The sequence below is a fragment of the Copadichromis virginalis genome, linkage group LG2 (genome assembly GCF_057382275.1).
Source record: "Copadichromis virginalis isolate Kocher_CV1m ecotype Utaka linkage group LG2, C_Virginalis_male_GT1.1, whole genome shotgun sequence".
NCBI lineage: Eukaryota > Metazoa > Chordata > Actinopteri > Cichliformes > Cichlidae > Copadichromis > Copadichromis virginalis.
The window spans coordinates 9863741-9884586 of NC_140619.1; the positions used below are offsets into that span (position 1 = coordinate 9863741).

Sequence of the window (20846 nt, forward strand, 5' to 3'; positions counted from 1 at the left end):
TGCTTCCTGTCCGTCAGGAAGTCAGTGATCCACCGGCAGATGGGATCAGGCACATTCATCTGGGAAAGCAATCCTTGAAGAAGGTCTGAAAGGATGGTGTTGAAGGTAGAGCTGAAGTCCACAAACAGGATCCTAGCATAGATTCTGCAGGACAAAGTGTAGGGCCATGTTGATGGCATCGTCTACAGACCTGTTGGCTCTGTATGCAAACTGCAGGGGGTCCAGGAGGGGGGCCGTGAGGGTCTTAAGATAGGAGAGAACCAGGCGCTCAAAAGACTTCCTGACCAGATGTCAGAGCCACAGGTCTGTAGTCTTTTCGTCCAGTGATCTTTGGCTTCTTGAAAGCTATATATGATATAAAAATTATATAAAAACTGTTAATCAGCAAAAGAAATGATATCATAGTTCTTATAAAGAAAGCCTCTATCAATCAAACACCAGCAGTGTAGCAATGTTGTTCACTTACACTGTATATAAAACACTGATTTTGGCTACATCCAGTTTTTACTGTATTATAAACATTTTTTACCATGAAGAGTAAAGTGTTTGGCATTTTTGTCATTGTTATTGAGCTCAGAGATCAGGCCCAGCCCAGTATCTACCTGGTTATGAGCAAGGAGCTGGAGGTGATAACTCAACAATAACCAGGCCATGCATGCATGGATGGATGCATGGATGGATCAGTTTGTAGGCTGTGTGTGGTCAGCAGCAGGCTGCTGGGTGTGGACCAAGAGGGAAAGCCCAGCATGTGAAACCCATCAGCAGAAGGCCAGAACAAAGGTGCACAGACAAACGCAGCCCAGACACTCAGGCAGGACGAGTAAAATAAATGGCAGCAAACACAGTATGATGTGGTAAAATGTGCTTTCTTTCACAAACAGATAGCACAAACAAGAATCACAAGAATCTCCTTTGTGGTTCTTGTTTTTCTTTTGAGTACATTAATAAAAAGTTGAAATAAAGTGGCAATAAAATTCATGCACTGAAGACCACACGAAACCCTAATTCACCCTACTACCTGTTGCCTTCACATTCCATTTGCATCCCTTGTCCACAGAATCAAAAAGGACCCTTCTTCACTAAAGATCGAACATAAAGCAATTGCATTTTAAATGGAAGCCCATTTTGCATTAAGAAACACTATCAGCAATCAGAAATTGTGTATATCAGAGTTCTCTGTTTTTACTGTCCTGAAAACTGCATTAATTCAGTGGATGCGGTTAGGTTCAAAACAACGTAATATAAGAGGGCAACCAATTCAATCTAAGAGGGATCCAATTTTTATCCATTCATGTACCAGCTACTGGCTTTTTGCTGTTATGTTCTCATATCGCATGAGAGTTTATTTGCCAGGTGTCAGAAGTCTAATAATGAATAAAGTTCAGGATATGCTTAAAAACTCACCTCAGTATAGCCGTCATCAGAAGGAAGTGCGCTTCACTGACTCATCAACTTGTCTCAGGCTTTCCACAAAGTTTCACAGTTGACCTTAAAGTAAGATGCTGCAAGCTTACCTTGCAGTGTATTCCTTTTCAAGGTCTAAAGACCTTAAAGTGCGCTATAGATTGAAGTGATTTGAACTGACAACAGGGCTAATTCAGCACTTCAAGTTAACATCAATAAAAGTTTTTAAATTTATTCTGATTTCCGTTTGTTTTCATTGCCTGTGCTATCTGTTATTTAGTTCAAATTGTGGGTAGATAATGTTGTGCTGTCATGTGACCTGTTCTCTCATGTGTGCCTTTCTCTTGTTTTGTATGTATTTCTCGTTTGTTATTTATTCCTATTTTATTCCTGCAATTGGTATGGAATTCATTTTTTAAAAAAATTGATCAGTGTTTTGAAATTAGATGTGATGAAGATGTGACCTTAATTTACAAAATCAACATCATGTTGGATTCAATGAGACATGAAACTAGTGCATGAAACAGGTCTCAGTAAATGTTCTCATAGACTGCAATACACTGCCCCCTGCTGGTCATTATAAAGTCTGCAGATGTCATTTGACATGAATGTCATATTTGTGAAACAAAATAAAGGACTCTGTAAAATAAATGAAAATCAAATATTTATATACAGAATATTTATGTACAAATGCTGAAAAAGACATTTGAACAAGATGCACACCCAGTAAAATAAAAAAAAAAGAAAAGTCAGTTTTATCATGTGACTATCATGCTGTCATTTCCGCACAATGCACTTTACACCAGATCAAAATAAAACACTGTGAGGTCGTTCTAACCGGAAGCCCAGAGAGCTTCGACAATGCAGCACAATGCCCTGAAGCATCAGCATCAAAATATACTTCAAGTACCAAAAAGTACTCATTGTGCAGAATGCCCTATTTTTGAATAGCTGGACATTTAATTACTTTATCACCAGCTGTGACTACAGCTGATAATCAACCATGTTTCATAGGGATGTGACTACATTTAGAAATGTCACGCATTTTTAGGTATAAAGCAAAAGATGCAATGAAATAAATAAGCTATCACATATTAATCCAAATGAATTCACTGAAATACATCTGCACATTTCTGCAGCCTGACTTATTACACACGTGAACACAGTACACATTTGTTTACTGCAAGCTTGTTTCAGAGATGTGATGCAGTTAAATCTGTATGCGTCTGTTTCCTTGTAGTGTTAGTAGAGATGGTGAACCTGACACAATCCTGTGTTTGGTGTGAAGGAAACCAGTTAACAGCCGGTTTAGTAAAATTCTCTTGAACTCATGGAAAACTCATCGTCGTCTCGAAGTGAGAAGCTGAAGCGTCCCGTGTGATCAGAGGTCCTCGTCGTCCTCGCTCACCATGACGTCGAGCTCTTTGTCTTTCCGTACGACGCTCTCGGTGATGACCTCCTTGTGCTGCTCCTCCAGCTCACGCAGCTCCGCCTGCAGGCGCTCCAGGTGGAGCACTCGCCGGTTCCTCAGCAGCCGGCTGGGGAATGGGTTCATGTCGTTGAAGGCGATGCTGGTCAGCTTCCTGCATGGACACACGCAGGTGGAAAGGACTCGATCACCAACACAGAGGAACTGGAAACTGATCAGCTTGAGTGTTTCTGTTTTATGCTGCTTGATACTTCAGGTACTGCAGTTTGAGCAGGAAATACTGGACTGACTGGACCACATGTATCCGAGAGCTGCAGATACTTAAAAATCTTTAAATCGTTGTTACTGTGATCAGGGAAATTTAAACTTCTCACAAAATTTCAGTAAAAAGGGTTTGAAGCTCAAAGATTCAACAGCTACATCCGCTACACTTCTGAGAGTGTAACAGCTCGTAGATTAAGGCGGGTGGAGGCGAGTGCGTACCTGGCATTGGAGACGGTCTTTGTGAAGAAGCGTAGGTACTGGTAGATCTCCACGCTGTCGTGAATCTTCAGGATGTCGTCCTCTTTGTATTTGAACAGAGCCAGAGTGTATCTGAAGATCACCTGCAGCACAGACACGCATTTCATAACAGGACACTCACGCCACACAATTAATTGGAAACTTTGAGGAGGTGAGTCATAAAATTACTCTTTCAGTTGTGGTGCAGTTGGGCCCTTTACTCATTACAGCTCTGATCGATTTCCAATAAGCCACTTGGTTCCTCAGTTGCCAGATAATATTAACTTACTTGGTAGTTGAGCTTTAAGTTTAAATTAAACTTTTGGGTTGGATCTACGTGGCTGAAGCTGTTGTCAGCATTTATCCCTGTGTGGTATATATTTCTGTGTCTGAACTGTGATTTTATTTCCTGAGACAAACGATGTAAAAGCTGTGCTGCATTTGTCACATTGCAGAAACAAGCCCAAAGCCATTGTCCCGCTCATCGTCTGGATTTACGCTGCTTGTGGTAGACTGTGAGGTCGTTACTAGAATGATCTGCTTTCCCACTCCTATTTCATGTCACATGACAGTTCCCCATGCTTAGTAAACAATGTCTTATTACTCCTAAAATGTAAATAAAGACATCTAAAGGTGAAAACAAAATCATTTTTGTTTCCATGGACACTACTGTGGTGCATTCAAGTGTTGTCTGCATTTCTGTCATGGTGTGTTCGGGTGTATGGTACCTTGGTACCCTCATACAGGAAGGCGTCCCACAGAGGCATCAGGATGTCGCTGGGCAGACTCTCCACAAAAACCACCAGGAACCAGTTGAAGGTGACCAGAGAGACGTCAATGTTGTGATCCTCAAAGTGAGATGCCAGGCGAGGAAGCTTCTCCGCCATGAAGTCCTTCAGCACGCGCTGGTCCGCCTGAGCACAAAGACTCACAGAGATCAGCCTCACTGATCACTAAAACAGATCACAGCAGGCAAGCAGGTGAGTGTGTCTGCTGACCTGAGAGGCCACCAGATTCTTGGTGTAGTAGTCCTGAGGCATGATGGCTTCCACCACTGCCACCAGACACCAGAAGGCGTCTTCGTCACTTTGGAGGACCAGCAGAGCGAGGGCCGCTAACCTGTGGACATTCATGGAAGGTGAGGTTCTGCCTGGAAGGCGGGTCCACATAAGAACTCAGATATAAAATTTATACTTTTGTTCTGACCTGTTGAGTACCTGGCAGTAGCCAATGGCAGGGTTATGCCCGGAGAAGGCCAGAAGGATGCGGCGGAGCTGCTGGAGGGCAGGGCTGAAGGGTGGGGCTGGAGGGCGGGGCTGGACGGCGAGGAGAAGTGCTGATTGGTCGTCAGGGTTCGGTGAAGGTCCAGCTGGACCTGCCTGGAGGCAGGATTAGGAGCTGTCCGACTCTTCTCACACAGCTGGAAACAGAACAGGATTACTGAGTGCTCGCCAGCATTCCCAACAGGAAGGAGGAGGAGCCACCTGTGCTCAGGTGCGGATAAAGCACTCTGTTGGCAGAGGTATGAAAATGCGCAGTAAAATCTAACGTGCATAGCTAACTTCATCAACGACATTTTGGGAGGAATAATCACACATCAGCCTTCGGCCATTTTTTGATGAACGCATACGCCCCCTAGAGCGCGCTAACTTTATTAACAGCCACACAAATGTAAAGCACACATCAAACATAAATAAACCATTTGACTGTCTCCTAGGGTTGCCAACTGTCCCTTAAAAAACGGAATCGTCCCGTATTTAGAAACAAAAGTACACGTCCCGTATTGAGCTAATAAGGGACGCACTTTGTCCCGTAATACAGTGAGAATCAAAAGTAGTCTATAAATGTTAATGGAATTAACACTTTGTTTGAAAACATAATTCCCAGCCCCTCTCCTGCTTTGTGACCAATGAGCTGACAGCACACTTATGACAATTCGAGTATGACAAGTCAGATTACCGCTCATCTCATTGGTTGAGGAAAGGTCGCTTACGGAGAAAATACCGGAAGACAACCGATGACCACAACAACAAGCATGGCCAACAGGGAAACAAACGCCGACACTGCGGTGCAAGTCTCGGACGGCACACTGTGCGTCCATAAAATGAAGGTTATAACAGAAAATCTGTCGCTCGCTCTCTCTGTCTTTCACTCACACAGACACACCACCACATCAACTTTGCTAAATTGCTAATGAAAAACATTGATCAGGCAGCTGTGATTGAGCAGCAATGTAAATCCAACTATTTTCACGGTTGTTGTGGTCGTGATAATTTTGTGATGCCACATGGAAAAGGCTCGGATGAGCTTTCCAAAGTTCTACAAGTTGTGCCTCCATCGCTTGTGTCCAGATCACACGCTGCACAGCTGTGCTGCAACGTCTTTTTCACCGACGTTTACGTGTTTGCGCGTGAGCAGCTGCGGTGACACCCTCACGAGCGATTGATGATCGGGAGCTGGTCGTGAGGTGTTAATCGCTTCTCGTTACCCCACGTATACTACACGACGCACGATGAAGGCCAAAATCGGGCTGATCACCAAATCGGTCGCACGACTCAAAAATCGGCTCAAAATGGGCCAAAAATCGCACAGTGTGAGCCCAGCATTAGAGCAGCAATGTTTGTTCGCTCAGAGAAAGAAAAAAAAAAGGCTGCAAAAGTACAGGGAGGAATGGGAAAAGGAAAACACCTGGCTGGAAAAGTGCACTATAAAGCGCACTGCACTGTGTGCTGGCGCACTTTTTCCATAGGCATGCTTCTATTGGTGGGCACATGAAGAACATGAGGAGCGTGAAAGCTCGGGGAACCCTTTACCAATTTTTTGTCCGCCAGGCCATGGCAGAAGCAGATATGGTATGTAAACACTGGTTTGTTTTTTTAAAACCCTCTGGTTAAGGTTAATATGGGCATGTGCAGTGAATATCAGGGCTATGTGGCCAGAAGTGTAATAATATAATTTATTTTGTGTAATAAACAACTGCAAGGATAGATGATTACAACAAATAGATCACTAATACATAAAAGTAATACATAGATGAATAATGATGATGAGTTAAGATGCGTAATCATGGGAACAAGTGGGTTTACAAACAGGAGCAGCTGATTAGCTTTAGAAAAGCTGAAATAATACCTCAACTGAAGCCAATTGTACTAAATGCACTAAATGTGCACTGTTACAAGAATATTTTTCGTTCTATTGCTTTCTATTAATTTATATAATTTTAAGTTAAGCAGGACAGAGTTCTTTTAAAGAAAGATTTACTTATATTCTCAAAAGTTAAGCATGACAGGCTTCTGTTTAAGAAAGAGACCTGTTTTACTGTGTTAATGTTGTCATTGTGAGCTAAAAATAAATGGCTAAATGATCATTTGTTTCCCATATGGTCATACACTGTAAAAAAAATCCGTAAAAATACAGTACAATCTACTGTATAAACGTGAAGGAATTTTCCGTATTAGTCATTTACAGGTATTTTTCTGTATTTCTCAACTACTGCAATGCATTGTGGGAAAAAGAACCTGAAAAGGAGGGAAAAGTAAGCGCAAGAGCAGCCATTAGGCTTCTTTCAGGCTTCATCTGGATTTTGGATTCTGAAGTTGGAGAAACTGCCTTCAAATTTCTGTGGTAAGTATTAAAACTCATGTTTCGTTTTATTAAAATAATGTTTTTCAAAAGACTCCGTGTTTTTATTTAGAAAGAATTGTTAATTTATTTGTTAACTGGTTTCGGCTGTCTCCAGACAAGTCAGGAATATTTTTGCTGACTCATTTTTTAAAAATAATTGTTATTTAGGTTTAACATGACTTAAGCTTTATTTTAGTTAATGTTAAAATAATTTTTACTGTGATACCACCAGTTTTGCCCTTCAGTGGCTGAACCAGTTTTCATAAATATTATAGTTAGCTGTCTGTGTCTCTCTGGGTATTACACAGCTGTGACTGCTAACTAGCTAATTAGCGAAAGTCAGCGATGTGGATAACTGGGAAAGTGAGAACTTCATGGTTCTAGAAATTATTCTAGGACTCTAATAAGTACTGTATCAATACCTGTGTTTTACAGTTGGCTCTACTGTACACTTTAAAGGGTTTCAGGCAAAGTTACACTAACCCTAGTTTAAGCCTCAGACCTTCCTGGCTGACGCTAGCAAATGCTAATGTTAGCCTCTGATTTGGGCTGCTAAAGTAAAGACTTTTAGCTAGCTGACCAGCATAGATTATTTCGGTGGTTAACAGACTGTAGTGGTAAAATTATTGAAAGTATAGTTTCACCTCAGCACATTTACAATTACAGTATGTCTATTTTGTAGCACATAGAAATGTTTAGTTAATATTTACAGACAGACACATTTTCCCTGTAACTGTGTTTTTACTCCAACATTTGTTGAAAATGTAATTTATGAAATGCTGAGCAGCATTTCTTGTATGTGGAATATTTTTGTCACCCCACTGTGCTAATGTGATTAAATACTAAAAATTATTACTAAAAAAATTCAATAATAAATCAATAATAACTATTTCTTGATTGAACTATAATGTTTTTTTTTTTGTTTGTTTTTTTTGTTTTTTGCCTGTCCCATTTGGTTCTTTAGCCATCAGAATTGTTGTCTGAAGACCAACAAGGATACCCAATGGATTTACTTTGCCAAATGGATCATCGTGGCATTGCCGTATTGGTCCATTTGGTCGATCTTTGTTTTTATTATTTATTATATTTTATTTTCAGATGTTACAGATGGGACAGACATGAGTGAGGGATAGGAAAGGGAGAAAGAAAGAGGAAGGAAAGGAAAAACAGAAGGGGAGAGGGACAGTGAGAAAGGGGGGGAGAAAAAAAATAAAAATCTCCTGGATCACCTGTTGAGAGAAGAATAGAAAACAAGCAGAAAAAAAACAAAGCAACATACTAAACACAACACCATCACATTAATCTAGCTAAGTGTAAACAGCAGTAAATACTAAATATTCAATGTTGTTGTGCAGCACGCAGGACAGATGTGCTTCGAAGTAGCAGCCAAGAAAGGTGTAATTTGGGTCTACGAGCAGTGAACACCCGTGTGCATACCTGTGTGGATCAGCGCGCTTGTATTCCAAAGGTTGAACTATAATGTAAGCGCAGTGCTGGTGTGCAGGGGTTCTATATGCCTTGTCTATATCAAGCTTTTAGCCAAATATAAGCAGAGATATTTGTATCTTTCTTAAAAATCCAGATCCTTACAGATTATTTGAGAAATGGATCAACAGCTATCACTACTTGAAGCACTTTAAGTCCTGCAGTGGAAAAATATCCCTTATTTCACCTTTGATCACACACTTTGGTTTTCCAGTGCAGAGCAATGGCCAAGAAAAGGAAAGACTTCCCCGAGTGGAAAAAAAAAGATGAAGATACAAGCTGGTGATGATCCAGAGCAGCTGGTCTCAGGAAATGAAGAAAAACCCTGATCACCTTCTCTACAAACACAAGGTGAGTTTAATGTTGTGGTTGATTTAGTTTTTCAAGGTATGTATGTTACTTTAATTATAAACTGCTTTTGTTGCAACAGAATGGTGTTATGTGTATGCAACTCTACGTGAATTATAATCCTTTGTAGGGCTGCGTGATATGACCAAAATCTCATATCCCAATATAAGACGTATCTCTCCTGATAACGATATATATCACAAAATAGTGCATTTTCTGTAAATTCTGTGATTCTCGGGCAACTCGACTTATGTGAAATGTTTTCAGTTGGGCGTCGTGTACCTGGAGTCGAGTGTTTTGACTGATGCATGAAACTATACATTTTTAGACATGAGTTTAAATGGCCGCCATTTTCTTTCTGAGTATTTATTACACGGCGTGCTGCAAGGAAAAGCCTGTTCTAACGTTTGAGTCTAAGGATTATTTTGAGCACCTGACGACTCTTTTTTGCTTTTCATTCGTAAACTCTCTCGAAACTCTTTCATGTGATTCTTGTGTAGGTGGTTAAAGAGGTTTGTCGTGTTCGAGTGGTGGTGGGGACCAGTTTGTGGCATAATTTGCATAGTACAGTTTTCTGGGGCGTGTCAGACTTTTCATAACCAAACCATGTCCATGCTACAGAGGTAGCCCCTCATTTAACAATAAGGTCCTCGATTTCTTTTGACTGGTCCTTCTGGTTCTGCCTCATCCTTGCTGGCCATGCTGGTATTCTCTGTGCCTTCATCTGCGTGGTGACTGTAAGCGCCATTTATAGTTACTTGATGTTTTTATTTGAGGTCATTTGTTTGATGCATATTCTGAAATTTTATGTTTGAGAATAATGTATATCATTTCAGTTTAGTTTGAAAAGTCTCAACAGAAACTTGAGCTTTATTGTGAAAGGTTTATGTGGAAAATAAACAAGCGGACGGCGGAGCCACACGATGGTTTTATCCTCATTGTTGGTAACGAAAGTACGCGTAAAAACAGTCACTTGTCCGTCCATAGTGTGGTTATTTTAAGTATAAGAGAAGGAGAGAACTTTAAGAAATAATATAGCCACTACAGTGACCATCAAAACCATGAAAAAAATATTGCCGTAAACAGTTTATTTTGCAACACCACAAAACAAAGAATAGTGTATAATATGAAACGATAGACATTTTTATATCGTAATCTGATATATATCGTCATATCGCACAGCCCTAATCCTTTTTTTGTTTATGTTGTTTATGCTCTAGGTAAAAAAAAATTATAAAAATACAAACTTTTTAAAAATGTCTTGTTGTTTCTCTTTTTTTCCTCAGAATAAATTGCGACTAGTCTCAATGGCTGACACGGAGGAGCAACACAGCGACACGTTAACTCCGACTGCTGCAGTTCCTGTATGAACTGAGCAACTCTTAAAATCTAAGGAAAAGCTGTGTGTATTTTACTTAAAGCTCAGATGGACCTTGATGTACTAACATGCAGGCTGCATTCAGGACTTTGTCACACTGTTATATGAAGAGCGGTAACAAGACTTTGTAGTAATTTGTCTTACTATTGTCTTATTTGTTGTGATTTAGGGTCTGTGCGCACAAGCAGAGGTTTTTGTTTGTAACTGTAACCTCGTTTTCAGAGCCTTGTCTAACATTTAATGGTCATGAAATATGTCAGACTTTTTCCTCTACTTAACCAGCTTAGAGAATTTGAACACCGTGGAGAAAAAGGTGTGCATTAAGGATTTTGAACTATGATGTTTAAGTGTTGTCACTGCTGAGGATTCGTGGACACAGATCCTTATTCACTATGCTGCTGTTTACAGTTTAACTTTTCATCAGAACAAGCACTTCTAATTATACTTTGCTCCTCACTGACAAAACAAGTCCCGTAAATACACTTTTATCTTTAAGTTTGGGACAGTAATCTGTCTTAATTTATTATGTGTTGTAGTTATCATATGGGGAAAAGTCCTGTGGTTATCCATCAGTCCTGTTCGAATAAACCCAAAGTTCAGGAACATCTTCTTTAGATCTGTTCAGTTGTATTCATGTGGCACCACTTAAACAGTCAACAAATTTTGACTCAAGTATGTTATATTGTAAGGTAAAGAGCCCAAAGAGTTAATCTCAGACAAATTTTCACACAAATGTGAATTACATTCACTTCATTAATGAAGTGAATGCAATTCAGTAATCAAAGGTGTTTGGCTATAACTGACTACATGTGTATACTGTATCATAAGTGGACAGAGATGGATGTAAACCACACCTTAACCATTTGGCTGAGGCAAAACTACCACAAGGCAGTGATTCTAACTCAAAGGTACTCTGGATATTATTAAATGTGAACATGTCGTTAAATATGACATTTTTTGTTTGTCAGGTGTCCTGTTTGAAGAAAACACTTGGTAGCCACTTGAATGAATGTAAATAAACACATTTACATGAGGGCAACCTGATTTCAAGGAAATAAAAATGCTCAAATTTGAAAGCTTGTGAGTTATTTTGTTCATGTATCAGCTGTTTAGTAGTTTTATGACAAGATGGATGCTGTCATTATATTTTAGTATAGTGTTTGAGTTAAGGAGCATAAAAGAATATTTAACATTAATTGTACCAATGTTGTTGTGTACGAAGCACAAATTAATTTAAGTTTTAATTTATGAATTTTTGAGTACATGGTGTACTAGGTTGTAATTGCATAGAAATGTACGTTTAAGGATATAAAGAACTATATTTAATGAGTTACAGTGAAAAGAAGTGCTTGGAAATAGTAATATAAACAGAAATTTCAATTTTTCTATTAACGGAAAATATCAGTTAATGATACAGAAAATATACTGTGAATAAACGGAATTTTCTGTTTTATAGCTGAAGGAAATGTCCGTAAATAGTACAGAGAGTATACTGTAAATCTACAGAATTTTCCGTTTTATCATTTACAGAAAGGTCCGTCAAACCTCCGTAAAAAAACAGAAAATGTACTGGCAGAAAATTACCAGGACATTTTCTGTTTTTCTACGGAATATTTTTTTTACAGTGTATCACAAAGAATATGCATCTGCTTAAATCAAGTTCAAGTCAAATGGTTAAAAAATAATTTCACACACAAAAAAAGAGCTACCACACTGGGAAGGGTGAAGACAACTGGGTTGCCCGGCCCTGGCCACGAGGTGTCCCTTATTTATTTTTCAGGGAGTTGGCAACCCTACTGTCTCCATAATTGAGAGAATTTTCTCTTCTTATTTCAACACACTCTCTCTCTCTACAGCTGTACCTGCTGATAGCGTTGCGTGTGGCACTCTTGGCTTGTCAAAGTTCTGGCTCGGACCAAACAGCGCCACACTCTCTGCCGATACTCCCGAGGGACGCCTTCACGCACCAGAATTTTGAGCTCAGGTGAGATGATGAAGTCATCGTCGGACCTGCCTGCAAGGTACTGAGCCCAGCGGCTCAGCAGGGGGTGCTCCAGACCCTCCTACAGAGACAATGATGTATGATATAAAAAGAGGATAACCATTATCTGTTAAGCATTATGTTACAATTTAACATAATGTAAAATTGTAACATTGTAAACATAATGTTACAATTTTAATCCGTATTAATATCATAGGGATATTAATATCCCTACAATATTAAGCATCAGACTTTATCAAATTTTCTAAAAACTTTTTTTGTTGGATAGTGTAGCGCAGCTGGATAGTGTAGTGGTAATACTACATATCTTTGGAGTCGCACGTTCGATTCCCACCCAGTATCCAGTAAGGGTCCTGGCTAGACCCCTCATGCTAACCAAAAATCCCTGGAATGGTGCGGCTATGTCTGCAGTCTCTCCGCTTAAATTTAGAGCTTGCTTGTTTGTTAAATGTATTATTTACTGTTTTTAGTTTACTCCATGACGGGGCTGGATATCGGGCGTCCTGCACCACCCATCCGGTCTGGAGCATAGCGAAACCATTTCTGCACTGTTTGAACGAAGGTAAACTCAGAAACTGCCCCCACCTGCTGAGTCAGGCCATCTAAGACAACAAAAAACCCCAAAAACAAACAAACAAAAAAACAGTAAAAAAGAGGGGTTCAATTAGAGTTCAAATATGAATAACCTCTCGCCAAAAGTCTTTAACAGCTAGAAAGCTGGCAAACTACTAAGCTGATCAACATGAAAGGCACAAGGTGGAAATCAGCAAACTGCTGCCTCACTTTGTTCACCTGTGCTCTATATTTCATGGTCCGGTTGGCTGCAGGACCAAACATTTGGCCTTACACCTTATTTCTTTATGTTTTGCTTCCAAGGTGCCAGACTTGTAGGTAACTTTTTACACTGACATGACCTCAGCAATAGTTTCCAGTCTTTCAACTTCCTTGGGCTTTGGCTGCTTTTTTACTCATTTTCAGTCCAGTCCTTCTACCTGACCATTTTCAGAGAATTCTAAGGAGCTTGGGGGAAAAAAGCAACCGGACTTCTTTAACTTTTTTGAAGACGTTTCGCTTCTCATCCCAGAAGCTTTTTCAGTTCACTGAAGCCTCATAAGAAAGTGACACAATGACATTTAGATAATAAAACTCGCCAAAAATGCACCTTAAGAGCACTGTCTCTTTAAATACCCTCTTTTGCTTGGTCTGCTCCTTATTTTTTCTCATTTTTTCTTACTTTGGAGGACCAGCAGAGCGAGGGCCGCTAACCTGTGGACATTCATGGAAGGTGACGTTGTGTCTGGAAGGCGGGTCCACATAAGAACTCAGATATAATATTTATATTTTTGTTCTAACCTGTTGAGTCCCTGGCAGCAGCCAATGGCAAGGTTGTGCCAGCCAGCAGGATGCTGCGGAGCTGCTGAAGGGCGGGGCTGGAGTCTGAAAGTAAGAGCTCGTTTAGACTCTATTCTGTGAACAGGCTTGCTCCCACGAATATGTGAATTCATCTGTAAAAGAGTTTAACTCTAATGCACCTGTTCCTCCTGCTCCCTGCTGCAGGGCGGCCTGTTGGACTACGAATGCCAGTGCGGAGCTAAGAAGATCAAAGAGGAGCTGTTGTTCTTGAACCTGCCAAAGTGAGTAACCTCAAATCGGTCCCCAAAGGCCTCAAACCACCACAGTTCAGTCGGTGTCAGTTTTGTTCATGTCATGTCCTCCTTGCGTCTTCCTTTGAGCCTCTCCTCTTTGTCTCATCTCTTTCAGTGTGCTGATCCTCCAGCTGAAGTGGTTTACGTTCACTCCATCGTTCACCGTGGAGAAGAAGAACAGCCCCATTGTTCTGACACAGCAGCTGGTGATCAGCCAGGACACAGCCTTTACTGAAGAGGTAAGGGAAAAGGCACACCGTTCATTTCAAGTATGGATGGAGCCCATTTCTAAGCTAACGGGTGGTGCCGCTGCCCTCTCCCAGTAAACTGCTCGCTATTTGTTGGTCAGCGTGATCAGTCGTTTGGGCTCCTCAGCTTACAGCGGTGAGTGGGTGCTTTCAGACACATGTGCTGAATGCAGGTCAGCTTTGAAAGTTTATGAGACGTTAATAAGTGCGCCTTCTCCTCTCAGGACATTACGTCTGTGACGGCGTTCACCAGATGAGCGGAAGAGACGACGTCACAGACAGCCGGCTCACGTACGATGACGAGTTGGTCTGCCAGACCACGTGTGAGTCTGTGTGTGAGCAGCGGCAGAGAACAGCTTACCTGCTATTCTATAAAAGACAGGTGACGTCTCCCAGCAAACAGTCAGCATGTCTGTGCAAATATTCAGTGTAACTTGTAGAAAAACCCTCACACTCAGTTTATTTGTGTTTTTCTTTTTCTATTTCTTACTTTCTTTGCCGCACTAGAAAGGCAGCAGAGTCGGGACTCAGATCTGCAGCAACACCTTCATTGTTATTGTTATTATTGTTGTTAGTACTGTTGTTGTTATGATTGATATTGTTACTGTTATGATCAGTTTTATTATTATTATTATCATTATTAATTTTTTAATACATTTGTTTATCTTTATTATTATTAGTAGTAATGTTGTTTATGTTGTTATTGTTATTATTATTACTGGTATTTTTGACATTATTATTATTATTTTGTTGTTATTGTCATTATTAGTAGAAGTAGTATTAGTTATATCATTTTTATATCAGCCTGGAGTGAACAACATGAAAGCATGGATCCATCCTCCCTCACATTCACAATTCAGGCTGCTGGTGTAATCGTGCGGGGGATATTTTCCTGGTACACTTTGGGACCTTTAAATGCTACAGTCTGAGTATTGTTATGACCACAGTGTACCCTCTTCTGATGGCTGAAAGTAAAAGGGGGTCCAGTACCGGTTCCGGTACCAGGCCTACTGACAATTTAACATAATGTAAAATGGTAACATCGTAAACATAATGTTACAATTTAACATAATGTAAATGGTAACATTGTAAACATAATGTTACCATTTAACACAATGTAAAATGGTAACATTGTAAACAGAATGTTACCATTTAACACAATGTGAAATGGTAACATTGTAAACAGAATGTTACCATTTAACACAATGTAAAATGGTAACATTGTAAACAGAATGTTACCATTTAACACAATGTGAAATGGTAACATTGTAAACAGAATGTTACCATTTAACACAAGGTAAAATGGTAACATTGTAAACAGAATGTTACCATTTAACATAATGTAAAATGGTAACATTGTAAACAGAATGTTACCATTTAACACAATGTAAAATGGTAACATTGTAAACAGAATGTTGCCATTTAACATTATGTTAAATATAACTAACGGATTTACTTTACCAAATGGACCATCCCGGCCTTGCCGTATTGGTCTATTTGATTCACCTTTGTTTTTATTGTTTATTTTATTTTCACTTGCTACACATAGGACAGACATGACTGGGGGAAAGAAAGGGGAGAAAGAAAGAGGGAAAGAAAAACAGCAGGGAAGAGGAATGGTGATAAAGGGCAAAAAACAAAAACCAACAAAACAAACAGACAAAAAATATATATATCAGTCACTTCAACTCAAAGAAGTCCAGACGCTTTTCTTTCCAAGCTCCTTTGACTGACTGTTAGGACAACTTATTTATTGCAAGCATGCAGTACAAGAATAACTCGATGTTTCTGACTTTGCATTACGAATTGTTTACCCACTGACAAACATTTCAAATGAAATTAAATTAAAAAACAATTTGTGGTAACCTGATTTTAATTCAAAAAGAATCATTAACAACACTTCTTGTAATGGTGTCAAAATCAGCCCAACTTTTATTTTCAAATGCAAAAAGTAAAAGAAAATGAGCCAACATACTGGACACATATAATTGTCAATATAATTGTTTATAAACAATTATACTGTCATCATTGTTACAGATATGGAAACTTTATTAACAATTTGTCCAAGTAAAAAAATGCCCTGCTAATTGTTGGGGTTTTCTCTCCTCTAGCCCTTTCCTTTAAGCTCTTCTTTACATCCCCCCACCCCCACCTTTTCTTTTTTCTTAATAATATAACAATAAAAACAATTGGCTGCATTTTAAATGTGTCAGATCAATGTCTTTATTCAAGAATACAAGAAATGGTAATAGCTGCATGTGTGTTTGTGTGTGTGCATAATATGCATACTTTACTTGTTGGATCCAAATCCCACAAGGAATCAAATAAAACAAGAAGACAAACAAAAACAAAACAAAAATATATTTCTCTCCCTTCCCAGGTCAGGTTCACAAAAGCATTGCAGCTCTTTATTCCTCTTGTACAGCTCCAGAGTCTGTCAGCCAAAAAGAAACTACTGAGGTTCCAACACCCAGTGTTTCTGTAAACACAGATGAAAATGAACAGTCATCCACATCTAAAAGATTTGTAGATTCGAGGGACCGGTATAATACATCTAGTACATCTTTGTTTAAACCTCAGAACACAAAAAGGGAACAAACCATTGTATACAGATTTAAAAGTGCGCAAAGCAACGAAGAGTCACCCTCTGAAACAGCTGAGGTTATCACAACCATTGTTTCTGTAAATACACAGGAACAGTCACCCACCTCAAAAAGATTAGTATATTCAAGGGACCAGTGTATCTACTCTGGTCAAAAGAATCCATGCTTCGTACTGATGTCCACAATTCTTTTTTATTCCTCTCACAATCATGGAGCACCGTGAAAACTAGAAACGAGTAAAATAATATCAATAGCACATATGACATCCATCTCAGCCACTTATTTCTTTTCACAAGGTGCACAAGTGCTTAACAAATAACAGCATAATGTTTTTACCGTGTACGCCTTGTAAAAACAGTAGTAGAAAAGTTGTAGGTTCGTGCTCTTGTGGGGGAGACGTATGTTATCCACCACCTCGATAGCTAGCCGAGAGTTCGAGGGTCACTAGAGCCGCCGAGAACGCATGAACTACTTACGGTAGGACGTTTTGCCAAAGTAAGACGTTTTGTCAGAACACAGAGTCCTCAGGAGGATGCAGCCCATGAATTTGGACACGATCTCAGATGCACTTCTGGTGTTGTCATGGCAACCCACACAAACATTTCAGCCTCAGCTACAATGAGGCGGAGCCCTTACTGAAACACTGAGCTCAGGTAGAGTGAAAGACAACATTTTTCCGCATCCAAAACAGCAGCGCTGTTCCTGTGACCTCTAGTAAAGCCTCTACTTGGGAAAAGGGAGTCTTTCATCAAAGCATCCTGCAGAAGTTGAATAAAAATATGCAAATGTTTAAATGATGCAACTTAATGAAGGCTGACAGCAGTTGTACTATTTTACATTGCAGCGAACAGGGGTGACCATTATTTTCAACGTTTTTCCAGCATTTTTCACATTGAAAGTGAAATAATATAAATAATGTCTCAATTAAATTGCGTTAATATTTAAAAATACAAAAACTACAGCTTTGTTCACAAGCCAATAAAAATGTACTTGGGCCAGTGGTAAATGAAAATAACACTTATTCAGCACCTGGTTGTTGCGGCTTCATCAGGACACCAGATGTTCAGCCTCCATCCTGTAGGCAGACTTATCCCCGTCTGAGAGGAGTCCAATAATGGTGGTGTCATCTGCAAGCTTAATTAATTTGACAGACTGGTGGTTGGAGGTGCGGCAGTTGGTGTACAGGGAGAAGGGCATAGAAGAAAGAACACAGCCCTGAGGGGAGCTCGTGCTGATGGTCCGGGAGTCCAAGACATTCTTCCCCAGCCTCACTGGTTGCTTCCTGTCCGTCAGGAAGTCAGTGATCCACCGGCAGATGGGATCAGGCACATTCATCTGGGAAAGCAATCCTTGAAGAAGGTCTGAAAGGATGGTGTTGAAGGTAGAGCTGAAGTCCACAAACAGGATCCTAGCATAGATTCTGCAGGACAAAGTGTAGGGCCATGTTGATGGCATCGTCTACAGACCTGTTGGCTCTGTATGCAAACTGCAGGGGGTCCAGGAGGGGGGCCGTGAGGGTCTTAAGATAGGAGAGAACCAGGCGCTCAAAAGACTTCCTGACCAGATGTCAGAGTAGTCTTTTCGTCCAGTGATCTTTGGCTTCTTGAAAGCTATATATGATATAAAAATTATATAAAAACTGTTAATCAGCAAAAGAAATGATATCATAGTTCTTATAAAGAAAGCCTCTATCAATCAAACACCAGCAGTGTAGCAATGTTGTTCACTTACACTGTATATAAAACACTGATTTTGGCTACATCCAGTTTTTACTGTATTATAAACATTTTTTACCATGAAGAGTAAAGTGTTTGGCATTTTTGTCATTGTTATTGAGCTCAGAGATCAGGCCCAGCCCAGTATCTACCTGGTTATGAGCAAGGAGCTGGAGGTGATAACTCAACAATAACCAGGCCATGCATGCATGCATGGATGCATGGATGGATCAGTTTGTAGGCTGTGTGTGGTCAGCAAGAGGCTGCTGGGTGTGGACCAAGAGGGAAAGCCCAGCATGTGAAACCCATCAGCAGAAGGCCAGAACAAAGGTGCACAGACAAACGCAGCCCAGACACTCAGGCAGGACGAGTAAAATAAATGGCAGCAAACACAGTATGATGTGGTAAAATGTGCTTTCTTTCACAAACAGATAGCACAAACAAGAATCACAAGAATCTCCTTTGTGGTTCTTGTTTTTCTTTTGAGTACATTAATAAAAAGTTGAAATAAAGTGGCAATAAAATTCATGCACTGAAGACCACACGAAACCCTAATTCACCCTACTACCTGTTGCCTTCACATTCCATTTGCATCCCTTGTCTACAGAATCAAAAATGACCCTTCTTCACTAAAGATCGAACATAAAGCAATTGCATTTTAAATGGAAGCCCATTTTGCATTAAGAAACACTATCAGCAATCAGAAATTGTGTATATCAGAGTTCTCTGTTTTTACTGTCCTGAAAACTGCATTAATTCAGTGGATGCGGTTAGGTTCAAAACAACGTAATATAAGAGGGCAACCAATTCAATCTAAGAGGGATCCAATTTTTATCCATTCATGTACCAGCTACTGGCTTTTTGCTGTTATGTTCTCATATCGCGTGAGAGTTTATTTGCCAGGTGTCAGAAGTCTAATAATAAAGCTCCGGCACAACGTGGTCGAAGTTACCCGCATATCGGATCGCATCATGTCAGTGAAGATCGACGCCGACCCGACCGTCCTACGGATTATCTCCTGCTATGCACCACAGACCAACTGCCCCGACGAGGAGAAGACAGAATTCTGGCGCGCCCTCGACGACCACCTGCAAACGATTAGCCCTGAGGAACACGTGGCGGTAGGCGGCGACCTAAACGGACATGTAGGCAAGGGGAGAGACGGATATCACCGATTCCATGGCGGCCAAGGATTTGGGACCAGAAACGACGAGGGTTGCCGGGTACTGGACTACGCAGAGGCCCACGATCTTGCCGTGACCAACACCTTCTTCAAAAAGAAGCCGGCACACCTCATCACGTACTCCAGCGGCGGCAGAGACACCCAAATCGACTACTGGCTAGTCACGAACGTAAAAGTCATACCATCAACCAATATTGGCCCTCAACATCGGCTACTTGTGATGGATCTCCGACTCAACCTTGGCCAACGACGACGAAGAACACCAACCACGACGGTGGAGAAGATCAAGTGGTGGCGCCTCCCTGAGGGATCCAAGTTTTATCCATTCATGTACCAGCTACTGGCTTTTTGCTGTTATGTTCTCATATCGCATGAGAGTTTATTTGCCAGGTGTCAGAAGTCTAATAATGAATAAAGTTCAGGATATGCTTAAAAACTCACCTCAGTATAGCCGTCATCAGAAGGAAGTGCGCTTCACTGACTCATCAACTTGTCTCAGGCTTTCCACAAAGTTTCACAGTTGACCTTAAAGTAAGATGCTGCAAGCTTACCTTGCAGTGTATTACTTTTTAAGGTCTAAAGACCTTAAAGTGCGCTATAGATTGAAGTGATTTGAACTGACAACAGGGCTAATTCAGCACTTCAAGTTAACATCAATAAAAGTTTTTAAATTTATTCTGATTTCCGTTTGTTTTCATTGCCTGTGCTATCTGTTATTTAGTTCAAATTGTGGGTAGATAATGCTGTGCTGTCATGTGACCTGTTCTCTCATGTGTGCCTTTCTCTTGTTTTGTATGTATTTCTCGTTTGTTATTTATTCCTATTTTATTCCTGCAATTGGTATGGAATTCATTTTTTTTTAAATTGATCAGTGTTTTGAAATTAGATGTGATGAAGATGTGACCTTAATTTACAAAATCAACATCATGTTGGATTCAATGAGACATGAAACTAGTGCATGAAACAGGTCTCAGTAAATGTTCTCATAGACTGCAATACACTGCCCCCTGCTGGTCATTATAAAGTCTGCAGATGTCATTTGACATGAATGTCATATTTGTGAAACAAAATAAAGGACTCTGTAAAATAAATGAAAATCAAATATTTATATACAGAATATTTATGTACAAATGCTGAAAAAGACATTTGAACAAGATGCACACCCAGTAAAATTTAAAGAAAAAAGAAAAGTCAGTTTTATCATGTGACTATCATGCTGTCATTTCTGCACAATGCACTTTACACCAGATCAAAATAAAACACTGTGAGGTCGTTCTAAC

General features: G+C 40.1%; 1 protein-coding gene and 1 long non-coding RNA gene across 2 annotated transcripts; one reads left to right on the forward strand and one right to left on the reverse strand.

Annotated features, from left to right (window-relative positions):
• Window positions 1-2785: 2785 nt before the first annotated feature.
• Window positions 2786-4503, reverse strand: LOC146716978 (TBC1 domain family member 2A-like). Its single transcript, XM_085470556.1, has 4 exons — window positions 4333-4503; window positions 4063-4248; window positions 3317-3438; window positions 2786-2987 (listed from the first exon to the last, which is right to left on the reverse strand). Exons 1-4 carry the CDS (start codon window positions 4501-4503, stop codon window positions 2786-2788), a joined length of 681 nt encoding a protein of 226 aa, XP_085326682.1.
• A 2220-nt stretch (window positions 4504-6723) lies between these two features.
• LOC146716979 (uncharacterized) lies at window positions 6724-11245 on the forward strand. The gene is made up of 3 exons (XR_014922559.1): window positions 6724-6958; window positions 8658-8794; window positions 10078-11245. It is a non-coding gene; the product is annotated as an uncharacterized LOC146716979 (long non-coding RNA).
• Window positions 11246-20846: the final 9601 nt, after the last annotated feature.